The following is an 18,245-nucleotide window of genomic DNA, read 5'->3' as shown; positions in this document are numbered from 1 at the left end:
TCTTGAATCTATGTGGAAGAGATACCAGAAGAAATGATCCGATCTCTACCATCTTTATAACACACCTTGTGTTGATGGAAATATAGAGATGTACCAAGTCTGAATGGAATCGGATGATGATTTCGCATTTTATGAGCTTCATGGGTATTCCAAATTTTGACCCGGAAGGATTCCATCTTCACACCAAACCTTGGATTAATAAAAATATTGTGATTTTATGCCAAATCATAAATTCCATATTCATCTCAGGTTTTTGGTTGAGAGAAATATTTAGATATAGCAAGAATGGCTGACTTGTTTCGTACGTTATGACAGATAAAAGTATTGAAAATTATGACCCTTTGTGAGTGAGGTACCAGAAGGGGTTCGAAGATATGTATCACCTTCACAACAGATAAGGTATTAGCAAAAATGTTTGTATGTGTGAAATTTGAATAGAGTTTGATGCTTATTTCGTTTTCTTTGAGCGGTTTGTTTTTCAAAATCTTGAATCTATGTGGAAGAGATACCAGAAGAAATGATCCGATCTTTACCATCTTTATAACACACCTTGTGTTGATGGAAATATAGAGATGTACCAAGTCTGAATGGAATCGGATGATGATTTCGCATTTTATGAGCTTCATGAGTATTCCAAATTTTGACCCGGAAGGAGTGGACCCATATATTCCATCTTCACACCAAACCTTGGGTTAATAAAAATATTGTGACGTGTGTAATTTGAAGAGAACCGGATGCTAATTTCGGATTTTATGATCGTTTTGGTTATTTAAAATGTTGACACTTTGTGGGGGAGGTACCAGAAGGAATGGTCCGATCTCTACTATCTTTATAAAAGACCTTGTGTTGATGGAAATATTGAGATTGACCAAGTCTGAATGGGATCGGATATTAATTTCGTGTTTTATGATTTTCATGAATGATCAAAATGTAGATCCTTTGTGGGGGAGTTACCAGAAGGAGTGGACCGATATATTCCATCTTCACATCAGTCCTTGGGTTAATAAAAAATATTATGATGTGTGTAATTTGAAGACAATCGGACTCTTACATCACATTTTATAAAAGTTAAAATTATTTTGATTGATTGAGTGGACCTATATTGTCCAATTTCGTATCTGACCTAGCATCGCTAGATCGCCTCCAAATGTCCTGAAACGGATTTAGTCCAAAGAAACCTAGGATCTAAAACCGTTTTTTTCGATGAAGCACGTTTTGGCCGTATCAAATGATATATACCCTCTGTAACCATGTGACTGAGGGTATAAAACATTGCAGAACATAGTTCTGTAAGATCTGAAAAAATTATTTTGATGATCTAAATAATTATATGTATATTTCATATTATAAAATTACATAATCTAGTGATTCTGTTGAAAACGATAGACAAAGCTTTGCACAGTAAATTTGTTTAAAATTCAAGGTAATCGATTTACATTTGGATGTAGCGTCCATGTATGAATGACTTCGCGTTAACTGTCAACGAAATGCATATTTTTACACCAAGTAGAATAGATTATGTCCAGGATATCATATACACCCTAGATATACTTTTTCGAAATCGGTTCAGATATAGATATAACTCCCGTAATCGCATAGATTTACTGTAAATGAGGCACAAACCATACTACGTTTGTCTAAAAACGTTGAACGTTTGATCAGCCACCAAGCTGAGTATAAAAGTTACATTTTTGATCATTTATTCCTGAATGCTCACTTTTTTCACTTAGCTTTTAAAACTTTAAATAAATTTCACAATTACAAGTATTCTGATAAATTGAAAATTTGTCAATATCCAACAAACTATTAATTTAAAAGGGGAAACGTTTGGAAACCCCTCTCTGGCAGTCACGTCACATTCAATTGTGCATGTGAAGTCGATATGGAAATGTATTTTTAAATCTACTTTTACAGTCGATTGCGGATGCGCAACATTTATGTATCCGCTATTTTGTTGTAGTTGTTTCAGTTTTACAAAAGATGAACTGCTGTTATCTGCACATGTTAACCATCCGTCCGATGCAGTTCTTCAACCATTCATTCGGTCGTTGGAATAAATCGTCTGCAACGCAAGCAAACGTCATAAACTCCATTTTTACAGATGTAGGAAAACATTTGCAAACCTCACCCGCATCTCTAACGACACACAGTGGGGTGGGATCATCAAAACCGGATATTAATTCAGGAAAGCATTATGTTGATTCGAAATTTTACTCAGACGTTTAAAGTATATTTTGTATTAAAAATGGGACATATCGGTATTTTGAATCTCTTGACCACAATTATAAACCAAATCATTTGTAACTTGACATTTAGAGTTCTGAGTAGACATAATCTCTTCATTCAAATTTTCATTTAAAAAAGCACCCTTTAAATAAAGTACAAAAAGAAACAAAAGATGACATTCCATACAAAAATACAAAAAAAATATTTTAAGACCTTCTCGATATTATTCTTTTAAACTCCATCTACGTTTCGGATATCTACGTTTGATTAAATTTAAAAATACTTTTGCAGCACTGTTTTTAAAACTTTTTTATAACACTGATAGCTATCTGTTGTCGATGTTTCTTATTTAAAATTATCTCTTTTGACAATAAAAACTCAAAATATCAAATTCTGACGAAATTAAATAACAAGATCGTAAAAAAATCTGGAAGTCAGGGTTACCGTTAACCAAAATGTGGACCGACAAGGACGATTTTTTAACCAATGATTCCAAAGCTCCAAACCATGACATATAAAAAGCATTAAAGAAGTTGGACCAAGAACCCGAAACACCATTAGGGTTTTGATCTACAAATCGAGCACTATCAAATCCACTTGGAATTTTTTACAACCCAAACTGGCTATTGGACAGTGATTTTTTAAAAAAATGTCAGCGAATTCGGAAAATTTGCCAAAAAAAAAAACAATTATTTTATAATATAAATATTGAAAGGTGTCAAATTAGCAATAAAAGCACTAAACACATACTGTTTACTAGTAATATATTAATTTCGAATGTAATTTTCCTAAAAACTGTTAAATGTAAAAATTTGGTTTATTCTGTGAAAATATGCAGGTTGCATTTATTATCCGAATGAGATTAAATTTTCCAAACATTATTTGTTTTGACTGCTCGAAAATACCTCTGCCAAATGCTATGGAGATCGATTCAGATTTTTATATAGCTTTCGATATACACATTTATCCGATTTTACGGCTATTGCTCATCATATATGTAATATCAACCCAAATTGAATAGATTTTTTCATATTGAACTGAATTTTAACATTTAGTGAAACTTGGCCCGGTATATACATTGTTCCAATAAATATTTTTTAATATAATACTTATTGAAGTCATATCATGCACTACACAGCAATATTATTTGGTTCAGAGTGGTTATAATCTACTTGACATAAATTCACAATATAAACCTTATTTGTTTCTTGAACTCTACTAAATACGCATAGTTGTGTGGGGTATCACTGTCGGCCCGTCAGACTTTTGACCTTTTCTTACTGGTTTTAATTTTTTTTTTTTTTTTTTTTTTTTTTTTTTTTTTGTTTTTGGCACCATTGATACAAATATTTGCTTGATATATAACGGAAATAGAGATTTAGATATTTATTGTCTTTGACGCCATTCTCATAACGGCTCCGTTTATTGTTTTGCAAAAATTCACATAAAGTACAGCTTTAACCCTAAAATATATTTTTTTAATATATATAAATTACTGCGGGTTAGGTAACATTTTTTTTTTTTTGTTTTTGGCGCCATTGATATAAATATTTTCTTGATATATAACGGGAATAGAGATTAAGATATTTATTGTCTTATACGCCATCCTCCTAACGGCTCCGTTTATGGTTTTGTAAAAATTCACATAAGTACAGCTTTAACCCTAAAATATATTTTTTTTTAATATATATAAATTACTGCCGGTTAGGTAACATATAGACTTTTGATGTGTTATGTGTACTATAGTAGAATTTCAACCAAATAATTTGTAGAATATTTTGACTTGCGATTTTAAGAGAGTTTTTAACCATATTTAAATAAAAAAGTCCGAAAAGACATCTTTTGTTTTAATATGCAATATTGCCAAAGACACTATAACCTTAAATCTACGAATTCAAATGAATCTTAATCCGAAAATTTCAAAAAATGTGAAAGAGGGGGAAGTTTTACTCTCTTATTTTACTTGCAATGTATGCTTACATAAACTTCTTGATTTTCCCTGTAATTATTGATAAAATTGAAAGTTGTAGCATGGTATCATCCAGCCAAAAGTGCTGAAGCTTTGTAAGCTCCATTGAAAGGCAATTTAAACAAACTACCTTCTTCAGTATCATTTTTTTTTTTTTTTTTTTTTTGTTTTTTTGATGATATGCCTTTGTAAAATTATGGCTTAGTGGGTTGATTAGTAGATTACGACTGCCAAAAATTGGTTAGAAAACCCATCATTTGATAATGACAGTATTTGTTGGATTATTCTACAGGGTTAGATGAATTAACTGCAACAAAGTCAAAGGCCATATTTTTTTAATTTTTATTGAATAAAAGCAAAAAATGCCGGAAATAGCATCATATTTTGGAATATGTTTAGATTTGTTCGAATTGGTCACCTTTGCAGTATTTTGGCCTATTACCGGCGAAGCGCTTTCTTGAGATGATCGACACTTTGGTTTCTTTTACTGCCAACTTTGCTTTCCAAAATACTCCAGACACAATAATCCAACGAATTGTGCGCTGGAAATGAAGCGAAGAACCTCATTTTGTAACCATTCTTGGGTGGCGCGTGCTGAGTGGGATGGTGCTGAGTCCTATTGGAATGTCCAATGTCTGCGGCCAAAATGTTTGCTTGCTCAAGGCTTCCTCCAGAATAGAACCCGGCATTGATTCTGATGCCACGTGTAGAGAGCGACCATCGGCCGACACCATCACCATGGGTTCTGGTGGCCAACCGAAGGTGCACATTTTCAGATTAAACACGATCATTTTGTTTGTTTACAAACTGCTGGACAACGAATATTTTCTCCTCGGAGAAAATCAAATTCGACAATTCACCACCTTCGGTCAATCGAAGCAACTCTTTAACTCTTTTGAGTCTAGTTTCTTTCTGTTGCGGTGTAAGTTCCTGCACTTTTTAGAATTTCAATTGCTTTATCCCGAGCTCACTTTTTTCAATATTTACCGAATGGAATATTTCGATATGTTCATCTCACGAGCCATTTTTCGGCCACTGCGACGCGGGTTTCGATCGAGTCACTTCTTTACTTTTAAAACCATCTCTGCTGATGTTGCTGTTTTCATCCGTCCACTTCCGTGATGTCGGACTACCCTACCAGTATCTCTGTAACGAGCGATGGTACGAGACACAAAAGATTTATTCACATTTAAATGCTGTAGTGCTCTAACCACTTGTGGTATTCCAGCCAAATATAAGGAAATCACACTATCACGCTTGAATTCTTGGCTTAGAAATGACAGCAGTCTGAAGTTGGTTGCAGTTTTTTCATCTCACCCTATACGTTCCGCCCGACATTTGTCCTTCCCTACTGGCTTTTAGCTGGCCAAGAGTTGTTCTTGTCGAAAAAAACTAATTTACAGAAATGTAGTTTCCTTAAACATATGATTTAGGAACTACTTCTGTATGTTAATACTAATATGAATACAAAGATATTATAACGTTATAAACATATCTTTCAGATTTCTCATTGACATCCAAAACTATAATTATGAAAAACTCATTTGTATTGGTACTTTTCTTTCTCGTATTATTATCTTGAAACATATCCTCAATTATGTAAATGAATGTAGTTCTAACTATATTCTAAACACTCATAAATGAATTTATACTCCAGTCATTCTTCTAAAAGAATTGTGAGGAAAAAAATACAAAACGTTTTCTTTCTCCACTAATAAGCAAAAACAACAACAACGGGATCAAGCCTAACTATTTTGCAACAGCAATATACGTTTTTGTTTACGGTGGCACACAAAGAACGTCTATAATTTGACAAACTTACTTACCGGTACTTAAAAGAAATCCAAACAATACGAAAAACGTCACATATATCCGAGGCAACATGCTGCTCACCGCCACTCGAGTACTGTATTGGAAAGAAACGCTGCTGTTGCTGGCGTTATGAGAATGCGATCGTACTCGATGCCGAATTAGCGTCAAAATATTTTGTACTTTTGTGGCCTAATGTTGCTTAATTTTTCACCCCGAATATTATATCACATGCATGTAAGTCGCTGAGAGGTGAGTTGGTTGGTTGGCAGCTTGGTTGTATAGTCTGGGATTTTATTCTTTCAGTTGATATCATCCAAATTTCCTGTGGCAAAAATCGGAGTTACGCAATACATCTGCATGAAAAATATGTTTATGCTTTTGTTTGTTTATACCAAAAAAAAAAAGAGACAGAACAACAGTTTACACTAGACCAACTTGTTGGACATGCATGGGAGACGATTAACCAGCACGGAGTAACACCGATTGTTGCGAGTGTTGAGGCAAGGAGGACACACATATACCACTCCTATTTGACTATGTTTTAAGTTTCTGCCAGAGAATGTCTGTTTGGAACCGATCATATGGTGGGTAAAGCGAATTTTATCCAATGCTACAATGGAGCACTGTCGTCTGTATATCCGATGAATAACGACGACAATGAGTTGGTGTGCAAGCGGACGAATAGTTGCGAATGTCGGGAGGCAAGCTACTTTAATGATCGAGGCCCCTTTGCCGTTTTACGTTGCCCGCGTTGCAGTTGACATCCGAGGCAAATGTTGTTTGTTTGAATGTCCACACTGATGTTGCGCGTCCGCCGCGCTTTCTTGCTGCTGGAAACAAGTTTATTTTGAGTACGAAGAGTACGAATAAGTTGGCGACGAACGTTTCTATGGATGTGAGAGTATAACCACTCCAATATCTGGATGGATGTCTAAGCGAACGTTTATTTATTTTTATTTTTGGGCTTGTTCAAGTTGTTTTCGTGTGTACTTTTGGGTTTTTGTGGTGTGTAGTCACTTTTTTCATATATTGTTTTTTTTTTTTTGGATTGTCTATTTATAATTAAACACGATACGTACATACATATGTTTGTGGTTAGATTGTTGATGTTATTTCATATTTGTTGTATATATATTTTTTGTTTCGAGCGTGACCTTTTGCTAGATTCACCAACACTTTCAAAATGATTAACAAGGTTGCGATATTTCAATATTACCTTTAATTTTTGTTTTATTTTCTCAAGCTTTCGTTTTCATTTTTTACAATTCTAACCGAAAAAAATACGAATTTCCAAATTGTTGTTGTTTCAAGTGTTGGATGGTGGAGTGGTAGGAGTCAATCGAATCGGCCACGCCGAAACATGTAAATAAAATCGGAAAAATGTTGTAAATTGGTGTTTTCACGTTTAACATCAACAAAACAAATCCTACAATGGCAACTATAGCTTAAGTTTTTGAAACACCCAAACGACAAAAAATGTAACCGAATATTACTCCTGACTTTTGCTGGATTTAAGTGAATACCAAAAACTTCTGCTTCTGCTGTAAGCTCTCGGCCCGCACGAAAACCGACCGTACTTTTTGGGGTATGCAACGTTCAACGGTTAAACTGCTACTGATCTCTCAGGTATTGTCTTATCCAGTGTTGGTATTAAGCTCACTTCAATTGTAACAAATTGGCGTTGTTTCAACAAAAAGCTTTTGATATTTCGGCAAAGCATTATCTACTCTGAAACTGGTTTCTTTTTTTTTTTTTTTTGAAGAGTACGAACGAGCATGCGTCTTGTATATTTTTTCTCAACCAGATAATTACTGTATCACTTTAAAGAAAAAATTTGGGGTGTATATTTTGAATACGGAAAAACAAAGGGAAAATTTGAGAAAACTTTAATGGTGCGTGCCTACCTACATGTGGGACTGAATGTCAGTCGATGCATGAAAAAAGTTGAATGCCAATGAAATCAGCCTTTTCAAAAAAGTTTTAATGATCCCCCGTTTTATGTTCTGGGCTATTATATTTACTGTAATACTAATGTTGTAGAACGTCCTGCAATACTGAAAACACGATCTACCTCCATTGAAAATTATCAGAAGATGGAAAAATGAGATGGAGAAAGCGATAAAATTAGTTGTTTTGCCTCAAAACGTTATGCACCGAATAAGAAAACACTTCAAAAGGTAGTTTTAGTACAAAAAGTACTAAATATTGTACTTCGGGTCTCTGGTACACTTGCACATCTTAACATTTATTTACCTAAGAAATGTCCACTTTTTCCGGTACCACCTCCACAAAAGGGATATCCTTTAAAAAAAACTGTAACTCTTATAAAGTGAGAAATGATTTACAGATTTTCAAAATAATTCCAACTTTGCAAATCCAAATATTTTTGCCATATAAATATGCACTCAAAAATAACTTTTTAGTGTTCTCTTTCCGAGAACAAAAGAAAAAAGTTTAAAACAATCAGGGTTCTCATATTACAAGAAGACTTTCGACATCTCGATTAAGTCAGGTGGGAACATTTACAATATCGACCCACACATTTTCGTAATCCCCTTCACAAAAGCCTATGTTTTTCATAATAGCTATTGTCATTAAATGGGAAATTGACGTGTGATTACATTCAAACTTCACATTTCCTACAAAAACTCTCATTACCAAATAATAGGGCTTTTGAGTACATACTCGCCCGCACTTAACCATGTACATGTTATAGAGAGTAGTATTCTAAGTTTGTTAGTGTCACCAAGAACCAATAAATAAATTAAAAAGGCAATCGTTCTATGTTTAGAACACTAGACTTGAATTTGTACATATTTAATTTTAGCACACATAGACCCATTGAACTTGCGATATTTTTGTTTGCTAGTTGGATATACCAATGGACACCCAACCACTATTACCCAAAAATATATAAAATCTTTATTTGAAATGATAGCACGCCTCATATTTTTCAATGTTTTGAAGATTATTTCTTGCAAATGTTGACCGCGACAAGGACTCAAATGGTTCATCCGCTTAATCACATTTTGTGTTAATCCCAACCCAACATTTCGGCCGGTATCTCATGAATGAATGCTTCAATATTGTCTTTCAATGCTTCAATTCAGGCGTACTCGTCTGTATAGACACGAGCTTTAACATAGCCCCACAAAAGACGTTAAATCGCACGATCTATGTGGCCAATTAACCGGTCCCGAAAGTGAAATAAAATGTTCAGATGTGAATAAAATTGTTGTGTGGCATGTTGCACCATCTTGTTGTACCATACGGCATGCACATCAAACTCTTGACTTTTGACCCACCCTTTTCATATAACTAATCATTTGAAAGGGGTGGGTAAAGGTGGGTCATTTGATACGGCCAATAACGGTTTTAGACCCTAGGTGGAAATAACGGTTTTAAACCCCAGGTCTTTGGATCATTGGACCAAATCCGTTTCAGGACATTTGGAATCGATCTAGCGTTGTTCGTCCGTCCATCACGCACATCACAATTTCATTATTAACTCGAGGTCTGGTCCACTTCTTCTGGTATCTCCCCCACAAAGGTTCAAAATTTTGAACATCCATGAAGCTTGTAAAACGAAAAATTAACATTCGATTCCATTCCATCAACACAAGATCTGTTATAAATATGGTAGAAATCGGACCATTTCTTCTGGTACCTCCCGCACAAAGAGTCAAAGTTTTGAATAACCGAAACGATTATAAAATCCGAAATAAGCACCCGGTTCTCTACAAATTTCAAAACATGTCATTATTTTTACTAATACAAAATCTGCTGTGGAAATGGGATATATTAGCGCACTCCTTTTGCGCTTCTCTTAACCAGAAATCTAATACGAATATGTAATTTATTGCAATTTATGATTTCGTATAAAATTGGATATAAATGTTCCTCATGCATATTTCCACATTTTCCAAAAATTGTCACATATCTCATATAAAGTATGAGAAGTAGACGATATAGTCCAAATATGGCACGTTGTAATATTCATATTAAACATAGGTCAGGTACGAATTGTACAATATTGGTCAACTGCTTCGGAACCTCCCCCATAGAGGGGGAGTACATCTGTCGACAAATCCGACTGATACTATTTAACTTGTTCTAATAAAATTCAATAATATGCAAGCGTTGTTCGTTTGTTAAATTATAGACCAACAAAACAGGAAATGCACGTGAGGTATTCAACACAGTGTTGTCAAAAAGACAATATTTAAAATATCACCCTTTCGGAACTCCTAACCAAACTTGAAAATTTTCGAATTTTGGAATTGTCGAACTTTTCCTTAGTAGTGTACAGTATTGACACTATCGCTTAGATAGTCATGTGTTGGCTGTCGGCTTACCGATAATTTGTTCATCCAAGCCTTGGGATGTATATTTTTAATTCATATCTGAGTACTTTCTGCACATACATATATAAATTTATTGATTTTAATGTATTCTATTAAATCTAAATAATAAATAATTTGTTTTTAATGAAGATTTTAGATTTACACTCTCGGGCTTTGGCTACAGATAGGCCCGAAATGTACCTCTTGAAGTAACAGCTTTGACCACATCGTAAATTTTTCATTTATATTTAGAATAAGGTGGAGAATGGACAATACCTAACCATACCTTCCGGTTCCTCAGCCCGCCACCCAAAATTTGTGGAATTATCATTTTTTGTGATTTTCCCAAACTTTGCACATCCCAATATTTCTACCGATAGTTGTGTGACAATAATACATATAGGAATTTTGTCTTTGTAAAAAATAGTTTTCAGATATTTTCTAGCAAAAACTTTTGAGTTTTTCAGAAATACCAAATTGGCTGATGATGAAATAAAATAAAAGCTTTTTTATTTACATTCTGATGCGTATGTTCGTTTCTTAAGTCTTTTGTTTTTTTTTGTTTGTCTAGAGAAGCTACCAAAGCTCTTCTCAAATCACCATTAAATACACGATCAAGAAAAAAAAGAAACAATATGTGGGAGCCAAGAACTGGCAGCAAAAAAAATCAAATCGTGATTTCTTAATAGATTTATAATTTAATTAACCTTGATATACAAATGTATCTACATGCAGCATACGCTTTTCAATAAAAGTATATTCTCAATGAAACGAAAAGGTTTTGATACAAACAATATTGTTGTTTAAAAAAAAACAACGTTTGTGTATTAGTGGAGAATATATGTCCAGCTCAGCTCAATTTTTGGTATTGTAAAAAGTTTGGCAACATTTTCTATTAAAATTACCTGTAATTTGTAATTTTTATTTCCTCATAATTGAGAGCAGAATGATTTCAGAATAGTCAAAGATAATTACTCTTTTACGCCCATTACCGTAAGAATAGAATTATTTTTTTGTCATTTAAATTGTGCGTTGGTGACCCCATAAATTCCATATTCTTCATCATAGTATAATTCAATGACTATTAAACAAATGTTCGGTCCAGTGTTGCTTTCTAGTATTCGGATTTTTTTTTTTTTTTTTTTTTGATGTGTCTGCCACAATTTCCGACTGAATGAGTCCCAATTTGACATTTCGGAGTTTATTTCATATAGACGTACATCCCAAATATACTTTCCGAACCAATGTTCTCTTGGAGGTTACAAATTCAATAGAATATAATTTTTTTTCCTGACCACACATTGGTTAGGAAAGTGGACTTTCGGGTACACATAATGTGGGGACTATACTTAAATAAATGCCTACGTGGACAATTATCTATAAGATGGTTTTCTACCCTAGCCTAAATACTATTTTTTAGCCAAATGAATTGATGAAAGTGGTCAAGACTAAGATGGGCCCTATTTTATGCGAATAGGGTTTCTACCCCCTTAGAAACAAAGATGCCAAGTAAGGGCCAAAAAATTTAAAAAGTGGTCAGGACCCCAAAAATAGCTTAAACAATGTGATGGTTATACCAAAACGTGATCATTCTTTGCTATGGTGGCTGCTTCTCAAATTACCAACATTTGCCGAAATTGGTATAAAAAATAAGCTTAAAATGTAAAATATATTTGAAATCGGCTTGTACCCTTATCCTGGGGTTATGACCTGCAAGAGCGATTTAAGGTATCTTGAAAGTTTAGGAAGAAATCCATTTTATACTAAATGTCCAATTCGCTCTACTACCACTTATATTCGGCATTTCACTGATTGCAGTCACAATTAATTTAGCATTTTGAGTTATCATGGGACGGATTATTGTCATACGAAAAAAGTAGGTCCACGTTTTGAAATTAGTCCATAACGCTTTGTCGGTCATTTTTGTTTGTTTAAATGTGTTCGCATTTTCCAGCTGAAGCACAATGTAGGTCCTGGAATTGAAAGCTAGATGTCAATTTAAGGATGAAAGATCGCCATTTAATATCGTATTGTGTACAATCCGAAATTATATGAATTCTTAAAATCCGTCAACCCGTTCTTGAGTTATAAGCGTAGTAACGGACATACTTTCTTTTATAAAATTTATACAAAAAAAGAATAGAAATTGAAAAAAGAAAAAAAATCTTAAACTTGTTCGACGATTTTTTACAGCAAATGTTTTGAGGTCCTTACGAAGTTTGTCAAAAGAATGTACCATTTTTGTGAAATTCGATTCCATTAAATTTTTTTTTTCAGTTTTTTTTTTCCGATTTTAGAATTTTTGCAATGAGATTGTTTTTTTCTGATTTTTTTAGCGATTTTGAAAGATTAAGTAAAATATTGATTTTTTTTTTTGTTCATAGCTTATTATCTTCTGAAATTATATTATTCGTATAATTCCACTTACCCAAGAAATACATAAAATCTATAAATAACAGTTTTGTACGTTGTCGCTTTATAGTCCCCAAAAAGACTACACATCATATTAGAGTTAAAAAAAAAACACTACAAATGTACATTCGAAAATAGCAAGTCAAAATAGAAAAATCATTACTGTTGTACATTTCAAAAGTCAAAATGAATATTTTAAAATTTTACATTTTCACGAAATTTTTTGGATTTTATCCTTTTCTGCCAAGAGACAATTCCGAATTTGTCTGAATCATTATGATCGTAGTAACCAACACAACTTTCTTTTATACAAATTGATATATTTAGATTAAAAAGTAAGAGTTGTTAGTTCCTTAGTCGCCAAATAACAAAGACCTAAAATGGTAAAGACTGGACAAAATGCATTCTGAGTAAATGGCAAAGACCTAAAATGGTAAAGACTGGACAAAATGCATAATGGAAAAACAGTTAATGTAAAAAATATATAGAGGCGCTGCTCACAACAGTAACATGTTAGCATAAAAATTATATTTACAGAGCAATTTTAAGGATAAAATTTTCTGTAAACCAAAAATTTGAACTAAAAATTGCATTTCACTGACGTTTGAATATTGCATTTGCTGTTAAAACAACTTAACATTGGTGATTATGTTGTTATGATATCGTAACAACAGAGGTATTTACACCTGGTGACAATATTTTGACTCTGTCTTATCCCATCTTTATACTTCTATGTCTTCGAAATAACTAAAGACTAGACAAAATGCATTCTGAGTAAATGGTTTGTGGCTATACTATCTCGAATAACAGGTCATGACAGAGGAATGTTAATATCGAAAACACAATAATAGAAAAGACTGACAAATAAAAGTTTGAATAATCCAAATTTTGGTTTCAAAATTCTATTTAATTGACCTTTCCAATTAATTGCATATTGCCTTAGCGGTTTAAATCAATTAACATTGGTAACTATGCTGTTACGATATTGTAACAACAGAGGTATTTTCACAGGGTTTCCATATTTCGACTCTGCTTTGTCCCATCTTTACACTTCTATGTCTTTGAAATAACCTTATGTGCAAAATCGACATTGCTAAATCGACCTAAAATCTTACGCTACGTCCAAGGGCGTAACCCACAAAAATCGAAATTAGTTTTTTTTTTATTAAATCTGACGCATAAAGCTATATACACGTTCCTGCAATTTTAAGATTTTATAATTTTAAGATTCTACGTTCAATAATAGCGATCCTGTTAAGGAAATGCCAAAAGGCGTAACAGTACTTACTGTATTTTTCATAAAACACAGTGGGTGTAACTTACATTATTTGAAAGTTAATAGACATTTAAAAGTGTAAAAATTCCCACAAAACTGATATTTGATATGTAGCTGGGGTTTACCATAACAAAAAATGACATAAGTCCCCATAAATCCCATGTTTACAAAAAAAAAGTAATTCGCTGTCAATGACAGACTCTTCATCACACAGAAAAGTCGGATTGCTTTGTATAATTTTCAGAGGATAGTCATGCACAAATGTCCAAAAGTTCGATAACTCAGACATGGAGAAAAAGAAATCAAAGAAGACCCGAAGCCGACTTTCACAAGTATGAATCTGATTAAAATATCTCGGGAATTCAATATGTACAATAGACCCTTTAGTACTTCATACCTATGCGAGGCCGGATTTTCGGCTATGGTCAATGTTTTTACTTATATATTATTTAAACTGTTGACTTTTTATGGGGGTGGTCCGAAGGTGGGCTAATATTTCCCTTTTCTTACGATATAAATATTATGTGATAACTTTTGAAAAATGTTGAAATGTCCGTGAGGTGCCAGAAGTAGTATACCGAAAAATGCTGGGATTTGTAAAATTTGAAGAGGATCGGATTCTTATTTCGTGTTTTTAATGACCAAAAAATTTTGACCTTGTGGGTAGGGCTCCAGAAAGAGTGGGCAGGTATATCCTAACTTCACCACAGATATTGTGTTGGTAGATATATAAGGATGTGTCGAGTTTTTAATCGAATGCTCATTCGCGTTCTATAAGCTGCATTGTTATTCAAAGTTTGGACCAGTCGTGTGGGAGGTACCGACATTGCATATCTCCGAACTCGATCTAAGATTCATAATTATATTATGATATATCTAATTTGGACCTAATCGGATACACCCTTCGAACCGTTATCGTGCGCAGCAGCCAGCCAGACGGACGGACATCTTTAGATTGACTTCAAATGTCCTGAAACGAATTTCATCCAATGATACCTAGGGTCTAAAACCTTATTTCAATGAGGCGCAGCACCCAGCCAGACGGACGGACATTTTTAGATTGACTTCAAATGTCCTGAAACGAATTTCATCCAATGATACCTAGGGTCTAAAACCTTATTTCAATGAGGCAAGTTTTGGCCATATTAAAAACATATACCCTCTGTAGCCAAATAGCTCCATCCCATTGGAATAAATTGTTTGAAAGGCTATTCTAGAATTAAATAAAAAAGTGTATATGTGTAACCTTGTATGTGTAAAATTGATATTTACAGTAGGTGAGACGCAATTTTTTAAGTTGTTGCTAAATGGGTAGAAGGCCAGTAACCTTTGGAAACCACTAATGCAATGTATACTCAATTTTGCGATGAACTGGATACGAAACCAATCTTAATAATTACTCTTTTGGTTTACAAAGAATTTTCTGTTTTGCGTTTTTTTATAGCGGGCTTAAATCAATCACGAGCTAATTATGCAGTAAATTATCTACATCTGGTGGTTTCGAATTAAATCAATAACTAAGAAAGTTTTATTTCTCTGTGATTGACCTCCAGATTGAATTTATCACCATTGGCGTATTAGTTTGCAGTTTTTTATCATATATTTTTTGCTTTTCGAACAATTTTTTAGATTACCGCGACTTTATTCCATTCGCGGAAGTTGATAGTAATTAAACTTAAAAGCAAAGAAATATAAACCAAATATCATACATACATATCATGACGAATTTCGGTTTGGGCTGAAACACTTCTATTTGATCTTCTTGGCATTAATTGTATCTTTTTGGTGGTATAATGGTCTCTATCTAAAATGCGGCTAATATATACACATAAATCTAAAGACCAAGGGAAAATACAGGGTTAGATAAAAAACTGGAACAAAGTCAAACGCCATAATTTTTATTATTTTTTTAATTGAATTAAAGCAAAAAAAGTCGGAAATAGCATCAAATTCTAAAATAAGTTTAGATTTGTTCGAATTTGTCACCTTTGGCACGAATTATGGCCTTCAAACGGCCCACACCATCACCATGGCCAGCGCTTAAGTTCTGGTGGCCAACCGTAGTTGCACATTTTCAGATGACCTCTTTGGCAAGTCCAGCCAGCCAAATATAAAGAAATAACACTATCGCGCTTGAATTCCATCACGAATAATTTTTTCCTGGAGAATTCTCACCAAAATGCTTTTGTATTCTTGTAAACAATATAATGAGCTGTCACTGGAATAATTTTAACAGCTTTCGGACGAGTGGCTTAGAAATGACAGCAGTCTAAACTTTTTTGTAGTTTTTTCAGCTCACCCTGTATATGTATGGGAGCTATATCCAAATCTGAATTTATTTTGTTACCAAATTTGGCGAATTTATTTTGGTACCAAATTCCGTCGCTTATTCCGAATTTCATTGGAATCGGACATACATATCGTGTTTGATGCATTAAATATGTTAGATCGGCCGAAAATATATATGGGAGCTAAATTCAAATCTGAACCGATTTTAATATAATTTGGCGAATTTATTTTTGTACCGATTTCCGTTACACATTCTAAAGACTAGCTATGACCGATCAATGGATATGTGCATTCAAAAACTAAATCTTCTGGATGTACCTCCGATTTTGATGCTTTATCTCCAGTTCCAAGTGGAATTTTAAAAATGTATATAGCCTATGTTACATTCAGGATATGCTGTAGTATATAAGGATTTTTTAGGGAAATCTTTTTAGCAGTTTTTGAGTCTATAAATTACAAACAAACGTACAAACATATTTTTCCTTATAGACTTAGACATGTAATAATGTTTGGAAAATTTTGAAATGTGTGTGAGGTAGACCAAAGTATTACATTTTCGGACTTCATCTAATACTGATTAAAATATTGGGATGTTGGAAATTTATAGACAATCGAACACTTATTTCCAATTTTATGACAACCTGGACCGACATATACCATATTCACATTAGATCTTTGGTTTGTTTTAATAATCCAAAATGTTTACGCATTGTGGAGGTACTAGAAAGAGTGAACCGACAAATTCCATAAAATATTTATATATACCAAGTTTTAAAAGATTTGTTTCGCGTGCTATGAGAAATATAATTATTGAAATATTTGGGGTGAGCTGTTTAAACCCATATTGGGAAATAAAAAGTTTTAAAAATTATTAACTCTTTATGGGGAAGGTTCCAGAAAGAGTCGTCCAATATTGTCCATTCTCGCACCTGACCTTGCATTGTTAAAAATATTAGCAGTTAGACCAAAATTCGACTCTTCGATTCTTTCTCGTTTTATGAGACAAATTATTATACCCTCATTCACATGGCTGCAGAGGGTATATACCATTATATTTGTCTAATGGAAATTATGGGTTTAGACCACCGGTTTCTTTTGTCGATGTCTGTTCCAGGATATTTGGAGTCGATGTAGCGATGTCCATCCATCTGTCTGTGCGCATGATAACTTTAGAAGATATTACACCAATTCGTCCAGATTTGGTAAATCCTTATTTCTCTAAGACTTTGAGCATGTTCGGCGATAAGAAAGATCATCTTTGAAAAAAAAAGAAAATAATTTAACCCAAAAATATATAAATGGAATGTTATAAAGTTTTAATATGCTGCCACAAACATGGGAATATTGAAAACTCTTAACGAACACTCACACATACATTGAAATCAATATATTTATAATACCGCGCTCACGTGTCTTATATGATTGCGAAATGACAGAAACATGTTTGTTCTTTTCTTCCTACAGGATGTACGAAGTGTCGAGATTAAACTTGAGGAATTTGCCACCAAGACCGTTGAAGACATCGCCGACTACTTCCTAAAACTGCATAGTTATCTACAAAACAAGGAAAAGGAAATTTTGGACAAATTTGCAGAAATCTGCCAGCAGCCACAGTTTTTCTTAAGACAAGCCCATGCCTGCCTGAATGAATCCAATGATACTCTTAAGGTATATATTCAAGTACATTTTTTATCTACAGAACATATCACAAATTATGTTTAATTAACCCCTGACCAGGATATGCGCGATAGTTTGGAATTTTATGAACGTAAATTGCCGGCGCTCGTCCATGTTGGCAAGGTGCTACAAAAATACAACGAGCAGTTGTATCAAATACCTACCCAGGTGGAAATTACGAACATACGGACGAACCCATTCAAGTAAGCTTTCAGATTTATTTTTCTTTTGTAACTTATCT

The 18,245-nt window shown here is 33.6% G+C and overlaps 2 protein-coding genes across 9 annotated transcripts in view; one reads left to right on the top strand and one right to left on the bottom strand.

Annotated features, from left to right (window-relative positions):
- Positions 1-18,245, top strand: part of LOC101894940 (uncharacterized) — a 193,321-nt gene that overhangs the window by 151,597 nt on the left and 23,479 nt on the right. For both annotated transcript variants that reach the window (XM_059126584.1, XM_059126585.1), the window contains 2 exons: positions 17,792-17,995; positions 18,065-18,207. In XM_059126584.1, coding sequence (XP_058982567.1) covers positions 17,792-17,995; positions 18,065-18,207 — 347 coding nt within the window. The remainder of the gene's footprint in view (positions 1-17,791; positions 17,996-18,064; positions 18,208-18,245) is intronic.
- The window catches only part of LOC101894671 (uncharacterized), a 46,408-nt gene that overhangs the window by 17,228 nt on the left and 10,935 nt on the right, over positions 1-18,245 (bottom strand). The window contains exons 1-2 of one of the 7 annotated variants that reach the window (XM_059126599.1): positions 6,432-7,694; positions 6,022-6,360 (exon numbers count right to left, since the gene is read on the bottom strand). In XM_059126599.1, coding sequence (XP_058982582.1) covers positions 6,022-6,079 — 58 coding nt within the window. In that variant the 5' untranslated portion in view covers positions 6,080-6,360; positions 6,432-7,694. Of the gene's footprint in view, positions 1-6,021; positions 7,695-18,245 lie in introns of those variants that run through there. The other 6 variants (XM_059126600.1, XM_059126601.1, XM_059126602.1 and 3 more) reach the window with 6 other exon arrangements.

This window comes from Musca domestica, unplaced genomic scaffold (assembly GCF_030504385.1).
Source record: "Musca domestica strain aabys unplaced genomic scaffold, Musca_domestica.polishedcontigs.V.1.1 4, whole genome shotgun sequence".
Taxonomy (NCBI): domain Eukaryota; kingdom Metazoa; phylum Arthropoda; class Insecta; order Diptera; family Muscidae; genus Musca; species Musca domestica.
The sequence above is the reverse complement of the archived record's forward strand: the minus strand, read 5'-3'. Positions and strand labels throughout refer to the sequence as shown.